The following is a 19,200-nucleotide window of genomic DNA, read 5'->3' on the forward strand; positions in this document are numbered from 1 at the left end:
TTCCAAACTTGAGCCTCATTGCATATTTTACGTTGATACTTTACCATGGTTCTGGCCCATGGTCTTCACAAAATGTGCACTCGAATATGTCATCGACTCTCTTTACGGAGGCTAGTCGACCACCGGCTCTGGTTCACCCTATCATGGTGGCTCGTTATGATGCCCCATGGGTTGACGCTGCCCTAAGAGAAGGGATAAAGTCCTTTCCTCCTGCGAATTTCAACCTGTTCTCCTAATATCCCATATACCTCTCGTTCGCTTGCAAGGATGATCGATATCACCTAAAAAAACCTCCCATCTCTAGAGATATACCAACATCTAGAAATCGTACCACATTGCATCTGTTACATCTTAGACATATTTCGGCACTTATCACCATATACCAAGAATACCAGGGCTCCTAGCTCATTCATACGATAGATTAATTCCTCAGGCTCCCAAAAGTCATATCAACAACATATATACCAAAATGACAACCCAAATGCACGCCCGGGACGTCGACGAGATCTTCGATACAGAAGCGCTTGAGGGCATCAACTTCTCCTTAAAGACACCATTCCGCAAGCTTGCCAAACGCCTCTTCAAGGGAAAAGACAAAAAAGGAAAGTGCAAGGAAGTCGCTCACGATCCTACTCCAAACAATCTCACTCCGGCCCCTGAAGAAGAGCCCGAATCCCTCTCCTACTACAGAGCGCCCATCCCTCCAGTTGGTAATACAAACCCGCTCGAGATGGCCAAAGTATGGGACACTCCTGAGACATGTCGCCCGGCCGCCCAGCGAGCTATATCCAAGGTCGTCGACGAAGTCTGTGACCGTCCCGATCCAGGGCCATCTTTTGCAACATTTCCAGGCTCTAACAGCCGTTTGCGTACTACTCCGCGAACCCCATCGCGCCTGTCTATCGTGAATACCCTTGGCCCGTCTACTTCGGTTGTTACTACATCTTCCGTTGGTACAACATCAGCCACTTCGAATGTTCCTATCTTTTCTCCTTCGGCCGGCCTTCCTCCTACTCCGCCTCCAACTCCGCCTCCCTCTCGCAGCTCTGCTCCAGCAAACTCAGATATCAGGACTCCTCCCACGCCCGTGATTTCTCCAGCAGATGCGGATGTCAATACCCCCCCTCCCCCTCCTCCTCCTCCTCCTACTCCTGTGATTCTTCCGCTAGATTCAGATACCAATACCCCTCAGTTCCTAGTGATTCCTCCGCCAGATGACGATGTTAATACCCCTTCCTCGCCCGTGGTTTCTCCACCAAGTTCAGATGCAAGTACCTTTGCTTGTCTCAGCTCTACTCCACTGGATTCGGATACCAATACTTCGAGTACCAATACTCCGTCTTCTCCCGTCGTTTCTCCAGTCATCGACGTATTCGACAGGCCACCTATCATCGACCTTGATCTTCCAGAAACAACCTTCAACAAGCAGGATCTCGTTGGTATCTTCGGAAAACATTTCCCTGAAAAATGTTATAATTACTATTAATACTTCCTTCAATCATGGACACAGTGGTTATTTGTATCACTTTACATTTTCGTGTATGAAATGGCATGGGCCGGTGTTTGCGATTTGTTTTGACTTGCTATTACTTCTGGGTGATAGCATGGTACTTGGTTGGATACCCAAAAGGTGCAGGGGAAAAGGGAAAAGGAAAAAAAAAAGTCTGTTTAATCTGTTGCATGGTCATGTAAGGGGCGGATAGTGTATGGGTCATTTGCCTAAATTTGAGAGGCATGGTACACGATAAAAAATTCATATTAAGTCTCTCCTTGATCCGCGCTCTCAATATCGTCCTTAACTTCCCCTTCGCCTTCTCGTAAAGAGTATCGCCCCTTGATAAACTCCTTCGTAGTCTCCAACGTCTTAAGAACCTCCATCGTAATCATAGGCTTCATCAACGCCAACTCATGTAGCCCTGCGTCCACCAGCTTAGTTGACTCCTCGCTCAGAGGATAACCGCCCCACGTCGGTATACCCCCTTCCTCTGCCTCTGCAAAACACATAGCATCCTCGTCTTCGAGAGAATACGTGTAAGTTTTGCCCCTGTCCTGGATAATTTCTACGTTCAATGTTTCGGGAAGACGGGGGCTGGCCTCACTACCCATATCAGTATCGTGGTTAGAAACGTACAACCCAGATCCTTCGGGTGCATTAAGGCTCTCTTGCTTGGCCATAACAGAGCGCCTAATAGCCTCAATAGCCTGGTTGTTTTTTAGAATTGCTTCTGCTCCAGGGCCCCCCTGACTCTGAACATCAGTAAACAGGCCCAGTCCTATCCTTTGAACTACCAGTTTTGGTATTTTGCCTCCATTCTCAACCCAGTATGCGCCGAGTAGGTCTGTATCCGGTGACAAACCAGGGTAGCACCGGCTTGCACCCGTCGCGAGTGTCCCGTCGATGAACTGTGTGACCGCAATCCTTGCCGTTTCTTCACATACAGAGCCACCGTGGCATATAGGCACAACAAAGTCATCGATATGCCAGACTCCATCATATCCTAACGCTGCCTTTGTTTCGGGGTAGTTCCACTTCCCTTTCGTATACTGTAGTAGCCTAATCATGGACTGTCGATGAGGGTGATTACCAGGTGAATTTTCGGCATCTCGCCTAAATGAGATCGGGCAATGAACCAACGTCGTAGCTAGCACAAAATTGGGACAAATGCAACACCGGAATTCGGCGGCTGCCATGATAAATCGTTCATGAAATGACGCTATCATCTGGTACGGCTCCGGATCATGGCTAGCATTTGCAACTGATTCTAGAAGCCCCGCTTCCCATCGAGAAGTAAAGACAAGGCAGGTTAAGCGGCCGGCATCGATCTCAGTCGCTGTCGTACCTTGACTCGGGTCTAGTATGGGTTGGCCGCATAACACTGTATATCGTAACGGGATTCGCTCGCGCATGTACATTCGCGTTGGGCTGTGGCCGGGGATACTAGGGACAGGAGGTTCGCTTGGAGCAGCCTCATCACCGCTATCACTGACATCGTCGTCTTCCCACTCATCTGCCTCGATCGCATCCCGAAACATCGCCATGTCCGTGGCAAATTTGGAGCTGCAAGTCGATCGACGCTTCAGGAGTGGCCTGAATGGTCGGGCCTGCTCATCCTTGGTTCTTTCCTCGCTATCGTAGTCATTATCGTCGGCCTTTGATTCTTCAGTAACCGGAGCATCATCGAATCCAAAAGCTCTTAGGAACTTTGCTACCTCCAAGTTGGCCTCCTTTCGACAGTTGTCCTCAGCTGAGCAAACCGGCACAGCGAGACCGTTGATGTATGGCATATGAACGTTGCTTCCGATGGCTGAACGCACTTTGACATCCGAATCGAGCTCCGCTACGAGCTTTGCAATCGACAGCATCAGCCCAAACAGCCTATCTCCATCTGCAAGAGTATAATACCCATCATACGTGCAGCAAATAGGCAAATAAAGTACAGCTGTTGCAGGCCGATTCTCGCAGATAGCACAATGTTTGCTACCCCACAGCTCCAATATCTGATCATGGTGCGTGCTTGCTAAGGAAGCTATCTCCTTGAACTGAACTGAATCACAGTCCCGCCGATGCTTGCGACGCTCCCATATTCGACCTCGCGGTTCTTCAGTCTTTTTTCGAGCGTGTTCGATGAACGCAGAGTTGACTTTGCTTTCAAATGAGACGTGTTTAAGTGGATGGGAGGACGTTGACTGAGAAGTTGAGACCCGCTGAGGTCTGCCGTAAAACACGCTGAAAATTATAGGAATATCGAGGGAGGAGGAGGATCCCGAAGATGAGAAAGAAGACGAGAAAGAGGGAAACTCTTTGCTGTATTCTGTCTTCTTCTTGGGACTTCTAGAAGAGCGCTGCTTGGGGACTTCAAGCTGTGCCATGGTGGTTGTGTTGGTGATAACGGATGAAGGGGAATTGGTTGACTTGATATCTCGGTGAAATGGAGTTGGGCAGTAGATAACTCCCTAGCTCCTGCTTGTTAGCAAGACACTAGTAGGAGGAAATCAGTAGAAATGAAACAAACGGCATCTTCCGTCGGGTGCCAAAGTGAGAAATTGCTTGGACGGGGGGGAAACCAATATCAGCATGCTGATATTTTTGTTTGCTCAAAAATACCGACAAATGAGAGGCAGACAATTCACTTCAACTTGACAATAGCAACTATATGGATTAATAGTATCTTATTTGATCAGCATATAAGGGCAAAGATGTCCAACCTGCGGTTTCATAGTGACTGAAAAAGGAAACGGAACACAAGACCCATATCCATCTAATTTTTTTTGGTAACCTAGCCTTTGGGAACATCAGCAAAGAAAAATACCGGAAAACAATTGATACACCAAAAATTGAAAAAAAGGGTAAACATAGGATATATCACGTAGAATGTAAGAGAAAGCGCTGGTATAGCCGGGCTGACCTATAGCGGATTGATATTGGATGAGCTATAGGGAGGCATAGTGTTGTAAAGTAGGAGAGTTGAGGAAAATTCATGCTGATAGCCAAAAAAAAAAAAGGTAAGCAAACAACAGTAAGAATACAGAAGAGCCAGCCATGGAGAAAACTGTTCAAAACAAGAGCTATGAGAAGTGTAAAGGAAAGGGGCAATAAGCATAGAAGGTACGCCATTAAGATATAGGATGTAGACGGAGAAAGAAATGGAAAATATAAGGGGATTCCTAAAGCATATGATCAGTTCGTGAGGAAGGGGAGATACTAGATATGGAACGGGTAAGATAGAATGGAATAAAGGCAAGGTAATAATTCATAAGTGCGAAGGTTATGTGTTTGCTCTGAGACAGCAGGCGGCCGGGTTTAGTAGATGGATTCGAAGAGGTAGAGAAGGCCAAAGATGACGAAGCAAATGGCACCGCCAAAGGTGACTATGAGAAGACGTTAGCGGCCGAATAGGCATATACATAAAAATGAATAGAAGCGGGCTGTCCATACCAACTCGGATGCTGACTCTACCGGCAATGGCTCGTCCACCGATGACTGCACCGGCAGTACACAAGCCATGTCCAATTACGGCACCGCAGGTAACCCACCAGTAATCAGCACCGGCAGCCATTGCAATGGTAGCTATCTGGCTTCGATCTCCCCATTCTCCAAGGAAAGTCATGACAAACGTTTGCACCCAAGCGGGGCTCAGGAGGAAAGAAAACAGGTTGCTAACACCGGCCATGGCGTTTGCAAGGGTGTTAGCGCGGGATGGGGAATTGTCCCTCGAGGAGGATGAGGAGAGACTCTGGGGAGAGGGAAGCATGTGGTTTGAAGAACGGCTCTTTCGCGGAAGTCCCCCATGTCCGGACTCGAGAGCATAAGCACTGATGGCAGAGCGTCCGCGGCCCATTCGAAGCTGCTCATGTTCCTTCTCCTCGAGCTCCATCTCAACCTCTTTCATCTCCTGGCTGACATTCTCGTCTGGGGACATGTTGCGTGCTTCGAGGATCATTTTGAAACCAAAAACGAAGAAAAGAATCGATGCAAGAGCGCTGGTAAAGTGTGCAGGCAGTATGGTAGGAACAGCGTGGCCAAGAATAGCGGAAAGGACGGTCATGATAGCAAGTGCGCTAAATGCAGCAGAAAAGACGAGCATGCGAGGATGGCGCATAGCCATAAGTGCGGCGACCAGGAAGGTCTTGTCACCGATCTCAGAGAAAACGATCATGGTGAGGGAGAGGAAGAATGAGTCGGAGGGGTGGATGATTTCGTTGCTAGACTTCTTGGGCGGTATCTTGGTGTCCGGCGGTTGAGATGAACCTGGTTTCGTGGAGAGATCAGGTCCGGGGGATTTGTCCGACTTCCCTGAGGAGATTGAGTGAGGAGAATCTGGGAGATCGTCCGGCTTCTGCAAAGGATATTATACGTTAGAACACCGCGAGAGATGGAATGGGAAAACATAATTGAGAACTTAACCTACCTCTAGCACCTTTGAACCCTTCTTCTCGTCCTCATCATCCTCGGTCTGATCATCCTGTCCAGGAATCTTCGTCTGCTCACTGTGAGGCAGTGGAGGTGCCTCCTTGGGAGGATCCGGTTTCCTGTCGATACTGGTATCTTTGCCCTTGGATTTCGCTGACACTCCGCCTTCCGTGCCTGTGGTTCCCTCCTTGGGCCCTGAACGGTTCTTGTCGTCCATTACTCCATCATTCGAGTGAGGAATCTTGGTCCCATCAGGGGCTATGTGTTCGGTGTCTTCAGAGAAGGTATCGTCCTCCTCGTCCTCCGTCTTTGAGCCACCCTTCTGGGACGACTTCTTACGTCCTCGCTCCGCAATTGTCTCTACAAAAGGACCGGCATGAGGCTTACCATCCTTTCCGTCAAAGGGGCCCCAGGTCGACGGGTCATCATCTGTGGCAACGGTGTCCGTAATGGGTTTGACAGAATCCGACTCCCGAGTCCCTTTAGACGGTAGCTTCTTCTTTGCATCTGGGTTCGACGCCGGGCCGGCTATAGCGGTAGAGATAGAGAGGAGGAGAAGGGCGGATGAGACGAAAGGCTGAACACGCATGTTGGGCTGCCGTGGACCTTGGGAGTTAATTATTATGGATTATATCGTTAATGCGAGATAAGCTGGGTTCTAAGGTCCTCGGGAGATCAGCCTGCGGTATTCAAGCAATTCCAGATCGCCAAAAGAAGAGTAAGTCTTGGTGCAGATCGTGTAGTCAGGGCAGAAATGGTCGTGATATTGAGGCCGCAACGACAGTAGTGATGCCAATTGCGACGAGCCTTCCGCAAAACGCAGCCTGCCAACAGTACTAAGAAAACCAGAGCGGAAAGAAGAAAAACGAATGCAAATGAGCGTAATCAGGGTCTAGCACGGCATATCTCGACGTCGCAGAGACGAAAGATGAGGCAGAAGATGGAAGATGGAGGAACGAGGTTGTTGAAGTCGAAGAAAGTCGAGGACGTCGAACTTCTCAAAGGGGGCGCGGCCGGTCCAGCTCACGTGCTCTGGGCCAGGCCTCGACCACCGGCGACTCTTGGCGGCGCGTTTCTATTTTTTGCGATATCAAAAACTTATCAAGAGAGCAAAACAGCCCCTTTTTTTCCTTGGACACGGACGGCTTTTGTGCCTTTTTCCACGGAGGAGAGGGCCAGCAAGACGACAGGGATCAGGGGTTTATCTCATTTTATGTTATCTTTTGGCTGTCTGTCGGAGCTGTCAGGTCGTTCAAGAGGCGAGTAAAAGGGAACGGCCTGTGGGATGTTGAGTTTAGGGGGCAGGTTTCAAGAGCCAGGCGATGAGACGACAAGAGGACCTCCGTCGTGCTTGCGTTGTGCTTGGCCACGTTTGATCCACCGGTTGGCGTGTTAGTGGTGCTGGCGGCTGTTGGCTAGCTCCCTTTTCCCGTGCCGCGGATCCCAGGGGCTTTCTAACTAGTTATCGATAAACGCACTGGGCTGGTGACTAGTTGACTAGACTACTTCGTACGAGTACGAGTACAACGTTTAGAACCCTTGTGCTGGTATTATGTAAGTGTACAAGAAGTGTGTCAAGAAACGAATCACATCTCAATCACCAACACCAAAAAACAGTTCGATGCTTAACCTTGGCCACGGGTGTCCCTGACATCGCCATCGTTTGAACTCTCCTGCAGGTCCACTTTGCTGTAAAACAGGCTCCAATGAACCTTCAGCTGATTTCTCCGCTCACCGTCCGGGTTTTTGGCGGAGCCTGGAATCGGATTGTCGCAGGGGAGAGTCCCAAGGACACGCCAGACAGCGGTCTCAGCTCTCCCGAACACGTCTTATGGACGACATTTGCAAAACTTCTCATGGTAGAAGTACGCTATTAAGTGGATCTGATTAATATTCTCCGAAGCCCCAGCCCACAGTTGCGGCGATTTTTCCATTCCTAACTAGCACATTTTCCGGGCATATGGCCCGGTAGGCATACCCGATGGCATACGCTCCGTATGTTTTCTTTAGCTTGATACCACTTATCAGGTTCATCAAAAACATGGTCCATGAGCGTGCCGATTTCAAAATCATCAGCCCAGTGCTTCGCTTGGACTGCATCCCGGACCCAACTAACACAGTTCTTGATGTTTGTGGCGTTTGCTTCTGAATAAAGGTATCTATTGAAGCAGCCCATCAACATCGTATACAGTAATAACTCTAGGTAGTTTTCCGATAATCCATCATTTAGCTAAGCATTCTATAACTACCAACCGCGTTATCATTTCGGCACTTGTACTTTCAGTCTCCTGACATTAATCAAGCCTCACTCATTGAGGGATGACGTTGCGTGGTATGAAGGAGCGAGTCACTACGGAGTAATCGTTCCAGCGATCAGAAAAGCTAGGAAGTTAGCACTTAAGATAAACGAGTTTTATATTAATGATTGTAGCCTCTTTCATTGAACAGAAGAGTTGACAATCGCATTATAGTTGATTATCATCGGTTTTAGAACTCCCCCGCACTTTCCCCTATACCCCTCATACCCCTCACTCATACTCTCGACAGAGGGGCTTCCTAGGGTTTGGGTTAGGGATAGGGTTACGGGTTACATTCAGTTAAGTCACGTGAATTAAACGTGACTTTATCATCCTAAAACGGTTAGCGCCAATCGTTGTTTATTTAGACGACGCGCCAACCCGAATTTTTCACAACAACAACCCCAACCTCAATTTTTTCTCACAACAACAACCTCATCGACTCGACTTTACGTGATTTTATCGACAACCCAGGCCTCAACTCCTATAAATACATAACTACACGACGTATATACTCAGATTACGCAAGTTACTGGCTTTTTCTGATAATTCAAGCCTGGGGTATGATGGCTCAAGTCAGGGGCGTCACCCCAACCGGACAAAGTCAACCGCCGAGAAGTCACTCTGTGTCCGCTAAACGCGCGCAAGGAACAAGTTCGCGGTTAACTAAAAGCTTTAGTGGAGAGCTTGGGGAGATTCCGGCGCCGGCGAGCTTCAAAGTTCCTTCGTTGCTACCAAAGAGAGACGATGTCAGCAGCCAGAAGCCAGCCCCTAGGACCCCCAGGACCTCTGATGTTTCTACCAGGGGAAATGGTGAGTATCAACGCTCCGTTCGCCCTTATTGCTCTTAGTCATGCTATGCCTGAGCCAACCTAACGGTGGCATAGATCTCTCGCCCATCGCAGAGGATCGTGCAAACGGGCCAAGACACGGTATCGAGTTCTCTCCTGGCCATCAGTCCTATCTGAGCCAAACATATGTTGCCGAATCACAGACAGACCATGGCAACATTTCAGGAACTACTATGCTCCAAACTGACGACTCTGACCATGAAACCGACGAGCCAGACCCCCATCTCCTGCTTGATACCCTCCCTGACCTACTTAATGCGTCAACCAAGGCCCTGGATCTTTTGGCACCGCCAGGCATTTCTTATGCCAATGTCGCAAAGCACTTCCAGACGGCCAAGTTTAGTGTCAGGTACAACCGTGCTAAAGTGACCTTTGAGACCCAAAAGAAATGCATAGTCAAGTCAAACTTCATTCCTATTGAACGATCGGTCGCAGCTTTGTCTTCTATAAAAAAGCTTGACTGGCAGTCTGAGGGATTGTATCAAAAGGCCAACTTGGCACAACTAGCGCTGGATCTTGTTAACCCACGTTTAACCGCATCAACAGCGGCAGCAGACGACAGTTTCCCGGCTGCCTTTATGGCTTCACGATCGTTTGAAGCTGCGGGGAGTTCTGCAGGGGATGACTGTAGAAGAGAAACGTTTCAGATGGGACTTGAGCTGCGTACTCAACGTTTCATTTCAAGTTTACTGTCTGGCTCCCCAAGTGAATTTTCGGAGCCTGAAGATTTGCTAGCGGACGTGTTCTATAACCCTTCACTCAGCAGCGTTAATACGGAACTTAAAGGTTGGGCAATGGATGGCCTAGAGGATGAGGATGAGCAGTTGCCTGAAGAATTTCATGAAACTGCCCAAGAGAGAATAAGCCTCATCCGAAAAACTCTTGCACAGGGTGGAAGCTTGGAGTCAAAGTTCCCATGGTCGGCATTCATTGTTTCTATTGCAAACTGGATTCGAAAGCGGGTGAATGATATTGATCAGCTGCTTAGCTCACAAATGTCTGTTGAAGATGCGATAAAGATTCTACAAGCCGAATTGGACAGACGCTCTAGTTTCGGGCCGGGAAACCCGCTGGAGCCCATCTTAGACTCTACACTAGGCGAAGTTGAACCTCCGGTTGAGCAGAGCACCACGCCAGAGAGAGTCGTAGAGACCAAGCAAGCTGATAAGGAAGATCCCGCTACAGTCTCAAGTCCAACTAATCGGTCACATCGCCGATTTAGAGGGAGAGGTGCACTTCAGCGAGTCCTGGCAGTCGGGCCAGTGCAAGATGCTCCCTCAATCCCAAACCAGGCCACTACCGAAGAGATAACAGAAGAACCGCAAGCTCCCACAAGTCCAACACGCCGGCCGCGTCGCCGGTTTCAAGGAAAAGGTGCGCTTCGGCGTGTTCTTGCAATCGGGATCACTGATAATGCACACTCTAGCTCAAACATACTTGCAACCACGGAAAATAAAGCCCAGACACTGCATGACGGGGAAGAGACAACGGAATCACGACCAGTCCCGGCTCAAGGTTCACTGTTGGACGGTGGCTCACCACCTCCGCCCTCGCAAAATTCTCCGCCTCGGCTTACACCAGCCGTCAGCATACAAGAGTCACCACAGAAAACCAGATCGAGCAACAGACCAGAAGAGCTTCCGCCACTTTCGTTAGCGGAGCTTTGGCAGCTTTCTGAAGAGGGGAACAAAGTTCGAAAATCGAAACAGAAATCCAAAGCGCGTGCAGCGTTTATAGACCGACAGGCGGATGCTCGTCGGGTTTCGCCCATTCGCTTTACCCCGAGCCCTAGCGACAATGCATCCACTAGACCGAGCCCGCAGAAGCGAGGTGCCGAAGCTATGGATCCTGACAGCAACGAGTCTGGTGGTGGTGATGATGATGATGAGGATGAGGATTTGTTTGAAATCGACAACCGCCCCATAAAGAAGCGCCGTGTTCTGAATATTCCAGCCCCTCCCCGGCCTACCCCAGCTTCAGTCTCTCGCACGGTTGGAACGAGTGACAGCCAGGCAGCCACTAGAACCAGGTCGCCTTCAGCCACCGCTCCTCCACAACAACGGTTTGAGCGGGTAAGTGTTGAACCTCAGCCGGGGTTTAAATGGGCGCCTCGGCGAGCCTGGTCACTAGAGGAAGAAGCATGCCTGAGGAAGTATATCGAGGAGTGCGGCGGGCCTTCTTGGTCAGAGATCAAGAAGCGAGACGGCATGGCTGAGAACATACTGTTTAAACGAACCCAGGTACAGATCAAGGATAAAGGTGCTCAGATGCACTATGACGATTTGATGTGAGCTCCCATTCATTCCATGTTACCTGTTATCAACCGCCTCCTTGCTAATTCTTACGCTTGGTTCAGGGCCGGCCGTCCGCTCACCGTGGCGATGGCTAGGGTCCCTATCAGAAAAGTGATGAGGGATCGTCTCATCAAAGAGGGCAAAATGGAGGCCTAACTCTTTTGGCCGCTCACTTTATAAGGCTGGGCAGATTTCTGGGGCGGACTTTGATATCTAACAAGCGCACCCAGGCACATATCTTTTTGACAGTCTCTCTCTTCCTTTCTGGTTTTAAATATTATATATATAATAACTAATTGCACACATTCGTTCTTCTATTTTTGGCATGCGCTTCTTCTTCGCAGACCTCGGGACATTGACATGCAGCCACATCCCTGAACAGCCAATCGCAAGGATACAGAATACGACGAGCGGCCTATCATCCCGGTCATCACCAGGCACCTCCTGCGTGACCAGCCAATGTGCGCCAGCGTCGCGCGGACCAAAGTTAAGCAAATATGGGGGCCAAGCGACCGTTGCTTGCGCTCGCAAAGCGGCTGAAATCCGCTTTGCAAGGCTTGAGCTGCTAGTTTAACTCGTTAGTTATCGACGGCTCGCATCCTTCGAAATCCTTCAACTCTTGAAGCTGCACCTTTTTCTGCTGTTTGCGGTTGATTAAGCTGTTAAGCTGTATTCAGCCCTCCTGTGTTCTCTAGAAGTTACACTGCTTTGCTCTGAGAAGGAGAAGAGAGGAACTGGCTGGCTGAGGCTCGTCCATGAAATCCGGCAGCCATGTCCCTTCGAATCCCTGACCAGTTCTTTCGATCGAGGTCCAAGTCCCGAGAGCGATCAAGATCGCGACACGGCCGTGAGCACGAACGCCGTGATCGAAGTCATAGTCGCAGCCACAGTCATGTTCGCAGGACTTCCCCCCCTAGGGAGGCGGAGAAGAAGTCCAAGAAATACTACGACTACGACTCGTATGAAGACGAAATATCTCGGCGGACAACCTCACGGCGCATGTCTACGCAGTATCGTGAGGTTTCGCCGTCTGATGATGAAAGATATAGGCCATCGAAGAGTTCAAAGTACTATACGGAACGGCCAAACGACCACTACTACCTCTCTGACGAGCATGCTCTGGCTCCTAGATATCCATCTAGTTCGAGGCCATCCAAGAGCAAGCGGTCAAGCTACATGTACGACTCACACTCGGATATTGACACTGCTCAGGCCCCCAAGCCGCCGGTCGTCGCTCACCCTTCGACAAAGCCATCCCGACTACAGGAGCCAGAATATTTTTCGGACTCAGAGGATGACCACCTGGCGTACGGTGATCCTTACGACTACCCCCTTGCCAGAACCCACCACCGTCCTTTGCGGTCACGATCAAGATCTCGTGGCAGGCTTCCCGCAGACCCTAGGGCGACGTATGATTCGGACTCCAGCTACGAGTATACTAAGGAGTATACAACGGATCGGCGACGGCATTCCCGCAGTCGAACCAGGGAATCACCCCAGTATCGAAGTTTATTTGAGCAAGATCAAGCTCCTGTGACTGCTGCCTCCTCTTCTCGCGATGAGATGCCGCCTATGTTGCAAAAAACTCAGCAATACGGACTAAGCAGTACACTTGAACAACTGAAGTCGCAGCTCTACCCATCATCTGATTCCAAGGACCTCCACCCTGAGGAGAAGCCGTCGGATATTGATCTCAATGCATGGGCCGAGATTCCCGAATGCGAACGTGAAGGCTATGTCCCACCGACAGAGAAACAACCTGCCCCAGCCCCAACACCTCACAGTGAAAATAACGATAATCATCCGGATCTGCCTAATATATACGCCAACCTTACTCAGTATTACCAGCTGCAGAAGCAACCAGTGGTAGCCTCCGCTGCGAAGGTGGCGACAGCGCCAGAAGTGCCTCCTCGTCCACAGACTTCAACATATACTCGCCCTATTCCGAGTGTGATACCTGGAGCAACTGTCGCTAGCCCAGCAACGTCTACTACTCAGTATCCTAGCATTCCTGCTTCGCGATATGTACCTCCACAATACGGTCAAACACCAGCTGCCACTCAGACATTGGCACCGAAGCCAGGGGCGCCCGGCGGCCATAAACGCGCGACCTCTACTGGACATATTCCCACAAAGCAAACATACAGCAAGCCAGATGTTTACCAGTATTCTGTACCTGCGTCGCAGATCAGGTATTCCACTCAGATGCCTACACCTGCCGCCGTCGCTACTGGTGCCACCACTGCTACCCCAACTACTACTATTCCTGCTGCTACTGCTGCTGCTAATACAACCCCTAGCAAAGTTCAGTATGCTGCAGCACCTGTTAGCCAGCCGAAGCAAACTTCATATCTGGAAATAAAACCTCGTCGTCAAACTGTCAGCAGCAAGCCAAGTAACCTGAATTTATATCCTGACAACCAAATGAAGATACCCGGCAGTTTCCCAGATGGCATGAATCCACCAGCTAGTCCGCTTCTAGAGCCTTATAAGGGCACATATCAAAGTATATCGCCTATTCAATGGCCAACATCCCTTGCGGATGATGCCTTGTCTGATATGGAGCCTCTCAACGGCAAAGAAAGCAGGGCTCTAGGCCGCAAGAAAAGCAAGAAAGAAAAGAAGCAGATAGAGGATCCTGGTTTGGAACTTCAAATCCGGAGGAGACTGTCCACCAGCTTGGGCCCAAGTGTCATCAAAGAGATTGCACCCAAAGAACCGGTTTACACTTATGATCCCAAGGATGACGCTAAACTGGTCCATTCTGCTCTGAACCACTCAAAAATCAATGCTAAAACACTAATAAAGATCCTTCCATACCTCACATCCGATGAGATTCTGGACCTTCGTGGTGCATACAAGAATCTAAGAGTCTTAACTAGGAAAGGGGTGAACTTGGCCAAGCATATTAAGATGGTAGTCCCTGGCAACTTAGGTAAAGTATGCTACGCGACCGCCTTGGGGCAATGGGAGTCGGAAGCTCTATGGGCCAATTTCTGGTATCAATCGAGCCGTACTCGACATGAACTCCTTATCGAGTCACTAATCGGGAGGCCCAATGCTGAAATAAAGGAGATCAAAGCTTGCTTCCGCGACAAGAGGTACCAGGATAACCTTGAGCTGTGCATGCAGACCGAACTCAAGGCCGATAAGTTCCGTACCGCTATTTTGCTTGCTTTGCAGGAGAGGAGACAGCCTGACAACGCGCCGTTGAATATCGACCTGATCCGTAAGGACGTGTATGACCTTCATCGTGCGGTAACATCCCGTGACGGAGGTGAGACTGCTATGATACAGATTATCATAGTAAGAGGCAATGCGCACCTGCGGGAAGTGTTGCAAGCATATGAAATGACCTATCGAGAGAACTTTACTAGAGCGATGCTCTCGAAGTCTCGAAACTTGGTGGTATGTATAAACTCTATGCTTCATCTATCAGGCATATACTAACCATACTTCTACTTTTCAGGGAGAGACATTAGGCCATGTTCTGAACGGTGTCCGTAATCGTCCCATGAGAGACGCTCTACTCATCCATCAGGCTATCACAGAGTCTGGCACTGGACGTGACCGTGCCGAGCTTCTTATTTCTCGTCTCGTTCGATTGCACTGGGAACCACGACACTTGGAGAAGGTCAAGTCCGAGTACCGTCGTAAATACGGCCGGTTCATAGAGGACCATATCGAGGAAGAGATTATCGAGGTTGGAGGCGCTGGGGCCCATGAAAAGAAGACCGAATGGGCTGATTTCTGCGTGGAGTTGGTTAAGAGTTCGGGCTTTCATGTAGAAAACGAGGAGCCGTGACTGGCCGGTTACTTGATGATGGTATTTGCTCTGTTGGGGTTACTTATTTTGCTTTCCTTTGGCATCTAATCATGGACAGAGGCGACTGATGATTGACGAAGCCAGTATCTTTATAATTATTGAGAGGAATATATTTCATGATTACCAAGTGCCTCAACGGTCTATGTAGATTTTGATTATCTTCACAAAAGCCTACATGATAAATTGACATGGAACTTATACACCTACGCCAGGGGAGAAACAATAGGTACCATAGTGTAATCCAGAGGATATGGGATCAAATCGTTAATATGGCGCAGGGCCTTATGTATATCATGAGTGCCTTATTCCCAATCAACGGCCGATGTAATGGCTCCAGTACGTCCGTTACAGCAACAAGGGAGAAAGATATGATATTATCCTCTCTTATGCTCCGTAGAACAACCTTGAAAAAACAAAAACCTATAGAACAAGAGAAACCCCCTCTGGACCCAGGCTTTTGAACTTTGAGGCAAGCAGCAGAGAGAAAAAGTGGTAGTGGTATTTTCAATAATTTCGTTTTTTGCTTTCTTAAATTAAATAGTCGTCTCGTATGGAAGAGGAGCAAGGGTCTCTGGGGCGTTTCCTTCCAGGCTCACTACTCTGGCCTCACGAGGTCCGACGGGCTGTCTCTTCAAATGGACGTGGACACCCTCCTCCTTGGACTTGCGCTTCTTGATGGCGTTCTCCTTGACACGGTTGAGAAACTCTTCTCGGGATCGGGAGTGGTTGATGTGCTCGATGCGGACGTTTACTCGCTTCTCGATGTATCGGTTGCCGACGCGCTTGTAGATTATGACACCAACGGCGGACTTGGTGACGTTGTATACGACGCCGGTCTTTCCGTGGAAGTCCTTGTGTGGCATACTAGAAAACGCAAACGTTTTAGTAAACCAGTTGCAATTATCGAACGGTCCGCTTCCAATTCCCGATCATAGCATCCTGCCGTCGCTTTATTCTTTTCTTCCTCATCTCTTGTCTTCTTGATGTCGGGCCAGGGCATCGTATAATTGGGACGAATGGAATGGATCAACTTGGAGGGAATTGACGGTCAACTAACCCCTTCTGAACGGCACCGTTGACTTTGAGATCAACGATATCACCAACACTAAAACATATCAGATTAGCATGACAACTCGGCCAGTATTAACCGTATATATATCATTCGAAGGCTGTACCGGTAGATCTTCATGTAGGTGGACAGCGGGATGACACCCTTCTTCTTGAAATCGCGAGAAAAGGCATACTATTCATAACATCGTCAGCTCCGCCTGCACCGTCCATGGGGTCGCAACAAAAGCAGGGTCAAACGTACGCGAGTGCCCGCCCTCAAACCGGCTGAGTGACCCATCTTGACGGTTGAATGAAGGGTTTTGTCGTTGCTGGGAGTTTATCGAGCCTGGTGAAGTTGCTGCTGCGCTGCTCGAGATTATCTTCGACGTCGCAAACTTCTTTTTCGCTTAGCGTGCGCTTTTCGGGCGGCTAGGGCTGCAGCCCTAGCTTTTCGCCCAAACGGGGGAAGCGACTATGCTTATGTCAGCGACATACAGAAACACCAAAAAAGCTCTCGAACTTTTTGTTCCTTCTTCGTCTTCTTCCTTTTCGCATCGACAAGTTCTGGTGTGCAGCTCAGCCTTCGACAACTAATCCACCATGGCTCCGTACGTTGATATCCCCTGCCGATGAGAGATACGGAGGTTGAGACAGCTGGGTGCGGTGCTAACATGTCTCTGTTGATTGCAGGCGCGCATACTCCAAGACCTACAAGGTCCCACGTCGTCGTAAGTATTGAGCTTGCCTCGCAGTTGCGATTTGGAAATACTGCATAAATTACTGGCCTGGAGTGCTAATATATTCTCTTCTTTGCAGCATTCGAGTCGGCACGTCTGTTAGTACTTCCCGGCCACTGAGCAATTAAGCTTGCTTTTGCTTATGTCGTTGGTGCAAACTGTTCCTAACCCGCGCATTTTTCGCCTGTTTCTAGTGACTCCGAATTGAAGTTGGTCGGCGAATATGGCCTCCGCAACAAGCGTGAGGTGTGGCGTGTCAACCTGACTCTGTCCAAGATCCGTCGTGCTGCTCGGTATGGTTTCTTGGGTCTTGTGTGTTATCTGTGTCGGGGAAACAGAGGCTAATATTAATAAAGTGAGCTTCTCACTCTTGATGAGAAGGACCCCAAGCGTCTTTTCGAGGGTAACGCCTTGATTCGACGACTTGTCCGTGTCGGTGTGCTCGACGAGTCCCGCATGAAGCTCGATTACGTGCTTGCTCTTAAGATTGAGGATTTCTTGGAGCGCCGTCTTCAGACCTGCGTCTACAGACTTGGATTGGCCAAGTCCATCCACCACGCTCGTGTTCTCATCAAGCAGAGACACATCCGGTATGCACTCGTGTTACCTTAACGCATTTGTACTTGGATTCTTTCTAACATCTATAACTAGTGTTGGCAAGCAAATCGTCAACGTCCCATCCTTCGTTGTCCGTCTCGACTCCCAGAAGCACATTGACTTCTCCCTCACCTCTCCTCTTGGTGGTGGTCGCCCTGGCCGCGTTAAGCGCAAGAAGATGAAGGCAGCCGAGAAGGGTGATGACGAGGAGGAGGAGGAGGACGAGGAGTAGATAAAAAATGGATACAAAATAAAGCAAAATAATAAATGGATGTCGCTATCCACAACACTCCCATGTATATCATGAAATACGAGTTATGATCAAACCATTCAATATACAATAGCGACCGTTTCCCTTTATACATGACTTGTGTCAATTTCCTAAATCTATAGTCCAAATACCAAACCCAGCCCCAGCAGTTATGTTTAAGAGCAAAGTTATACCAAGCTTTTTAGTATTTGCTCTGCCCCTGCATACCATCGCCCCATTTCTTCAAGCCCGTCACTCTCTCCCTGAAGTTTCCGTCGTTGCGCCTCCTTAGCTTGCGCAACAACTTCGTTTCTCTTCCTTTCTAACACAGCCAGCTCCCGCTCCAATGCTTCAGCTTCTCCTGTCTTACGAACTAATGCCGTTTCTGAGGAGGCCAATGTTCGCTTTAAACCTGTTAGTTCAGCATCCTTGTTCGCCAGAAGTCGTAGAGTAGCTTCAAGAGGGAGATTTTGAGATGGAGATGAAGAGGAACGCTCTTGAAGCTGTGCTGACTGAGCAGCTCGCAGTTTGCTAATTATCTCTTCAAGATTCGCAATCGACGCTGGCAACTCGGAAAGCTGCGTGGTTTGTAACTGTACGTTTTCATACCCTGGGGTTACGGAGAATAGTTAGCTGAATTCAACTAGTTTTGAATGAGAGGGAATTCTGAGTGTTTACTTCTGGCTAAGTCTCTGCTAAGTTTTTCCATCTCCTCTACTGATATCCTAACCTCTTCTTTCCGCCGCTGCAACTCCTCTTTTACTTGTGCAAGTTCCGCTTCCAGCTCGACATTGTCGCTATGCGCAACAACTAGCGGTGGGTCACCAACAATAGCACGCAGAAACTTCTCTTTTGTGACTTGTTCAAGATAGGAAAATCGCAACTTTGAGAATAGCTCCTGAACCTATTGTCAACTAACCACTGAATTCTACCACTTCTGCAAGGGAGAACGTACCTTATAATGCGTTAAGTCTGCTTCTAAGGTCGCTGGTGTTGGATTATCATACGCATCCGTGGACACGTCAGAGGTACGCTTTGAGGGCGACCGGTCTGCTGCTGTGTTCCCGTCCGAGGTGCCAATAGGCTCGCTGATTCGAATAATTGCCAGAGCGTCTTCGGGTATATCTTTGTCTAGAGCATGAATCTGCGCCAGCGCATCAGAGGAAACAGTATCAGCCATTGTTTATAACCACCCACATCGAATTCAATGCTCCTGCGGATCTTAGCCTGCTGCTTCGTCGTCTCAATCGATATCGCGGAGTCAAGATAAACATTTTGGGTAATTAAGCTTATCGCGATAACAAAAAGTAACAAGTTTGTTTGCACTGTTTGATCACATGCTTAGTCATCGTTATCTTGATATCAAAAAGTTCCAGCCTTAGGAGTC

The 19,200-nt window shown here is 49.1% G+C and overlaps 8 protein-coding genes across 8 annotated transcripts; 4 read left to right on the forward strand and 4 right to left on the reverse strand.

Annotated features, from left to right (window-relative positions):
- Nucleotides 1-469: 469 nt before the first annotated feature.
- MGYG_05480 (hypothetical protein) lies at nt 470-1,486 on the forward strand (the record flags this gene model as incomplete). Its single annotated transcript, XM_003172850.1, has 1 exon — nt 470-1,486. The coding sequence occupies one exon, from the start codon at nt 470-472 to the stop codon at nt 1,484-1,486; it is 1,017 nt and encodes a 338-aa protein (XP_003172898.1).
- Nucleotides 1,487-1,758: 272 nt separating this feature from the next.
- On the reverse strand, nt 1,759-3,870 carry MGYG_05481 (hypothetical protein; the record flags this gene model as incomplete). The annotated part of the gene is made up of 1 exon (XM_003172851.1): nt 1,759-3,870. The coding sequence occupies one exon, from the start codon at nt 3,868-3,870 to the stop codon at nt 1,759-1,761; it is 2,112 nt and encodes a 703-aa protein (XP_003172899.1).
- Nucleotides 3,871-4,801: 931 nt separating this feature from the next.
- MGYG_05482 (transmembrane protein 165) lies at nt 4,802-6,500 on the reverse strand (the record flags this gene model as incomplete). The annotated part of the gene is made up of 3 exons (XM_003172852.1): nt 4,802-4,869; nt 4,937-5,837; nt 5,910-6,500. The coding sequence occupies 3 exons, from the start codon at nt 6,498-6,500 to the stop codon at nt 4,802-4,804; spliced, it is 1,560 nt and encodes a 519-aa protein (XP_003172900.1).
- Nucleotides 6,501-7,617: 1,117 nt separating this feature from the next.
- Nucleotides 7,618-11,509, forward strand: MGYG_05483 (hypothetical protein; the record flags this gene model as incomplete). Its single annotated transcript, XM_003172853.1, has 5 exons — nt 7,618-7,776; nt 7,884-7,906; nt 8,888-9,021; nt 9,096-11,346; nt 11,416-11,509. 5 exons carry the CDS (start codon nt 7,618-7,620, stop codon nt 11,507-11,509), a joined length of 2,661 nt encoding a protein of 886 aa, XP_003172901.1.
- A 615-nt stretch (nt 11,510-12,124) lies between these two features.
- MGYG_05484 (annexin ANXC4) lies at nt 12,125-15,158 on the forward strand (the record flags this gene model as incomplete). The annotated part of the gene is made up of 2 exons (XM_003172854.1): nt 12,125-14,761; nt 14,823-15,158. 2 exons carry the CDS (start codon nt 12,125-12,127, stop codon nt 15,156-15,158), a joined length of 2,973 nt encoding a protein of 990 aa, XP_003172902.1.
- A 554-nt stretch (nt 15,159-15,712) lies between these two features.
- On the reverse strand, nt 15,713-16,527 carry MGYG_05485 (60S ribosomal protein L21; the record flags this gene model as incomplete). Its single annotated transcript, XM_003172855.1, has 4 exons — nt 15,713-16,043; nt 16,237-16,284; nt 16,355-16,422; nt 16,492-16,527. The coding sequence occupies 4 exons, from the start codon at nt 16,525-16,527 to the stop codon at nt 15,713-15,715; spliced, it is 483 nt and encodes a 160-aa protein (XP_003172903.1).
- A 302-nt stretch (nt 16,528-16,829) lies between these two features.
- On the forward strand, nt 16,830-17,795 carry MGYG_05486 (40S ribosomal protein S9; the record flags this gene model as incomplete). The annotated part of the gene is made up of 6 exons (XM_003172856.1): nt 16,830-16,837; nt 16,920-16,957; nt 17,046-17,064; nt 17,161-17,259; nt 17,323-17,556; nt 17,618-17,795. 6 exons carry the CDS (start codon nt 16,830-16,832, stop codon nt 17,793-17,795), a joined length of 576 nt encoding a protein of 191 aa, XP_003172904.1.
- Nucleotides 17,796-18,001: 206 nt separating this feature from the next.
- Nucleotides 18,002-18,993, reverse strand: MGYG_05487 (hypothetical protein; the record flags this gene model as incomplete). Its single annotated transcript, XM_003172857.1, has 3 exons — nt 18,002-18,423; nt 18,492-18,711; nt 18,769-18,993. 3 exons carry the CDS (start codon nt 18,991-18,993, stop codon nt 18,002-18,004), a joined length of 867 nt encoding a protein of 288 aa, XP_003172905.1.
- Nucleotides 18,994-19,200: the final 207 nt, after the last annotated feature.

The sequence above is a fragment of the Nannizzia gypsea genome, genomic scaffold (genome assembly GCF_000150975.2).
Source record: "Nannizzia gypsea CBS 118893 supercont1.4 genomic scaffold, whole genome shotgun sequence".
Classification (NCBI taxonomy): domain Eukaryota; kingdom Fungi; phylum Ascomycota; class Eurotiomycetes; order Onygenales; family Arthrodermataceae; genus Nannizzia; species Nannizzia gypsea.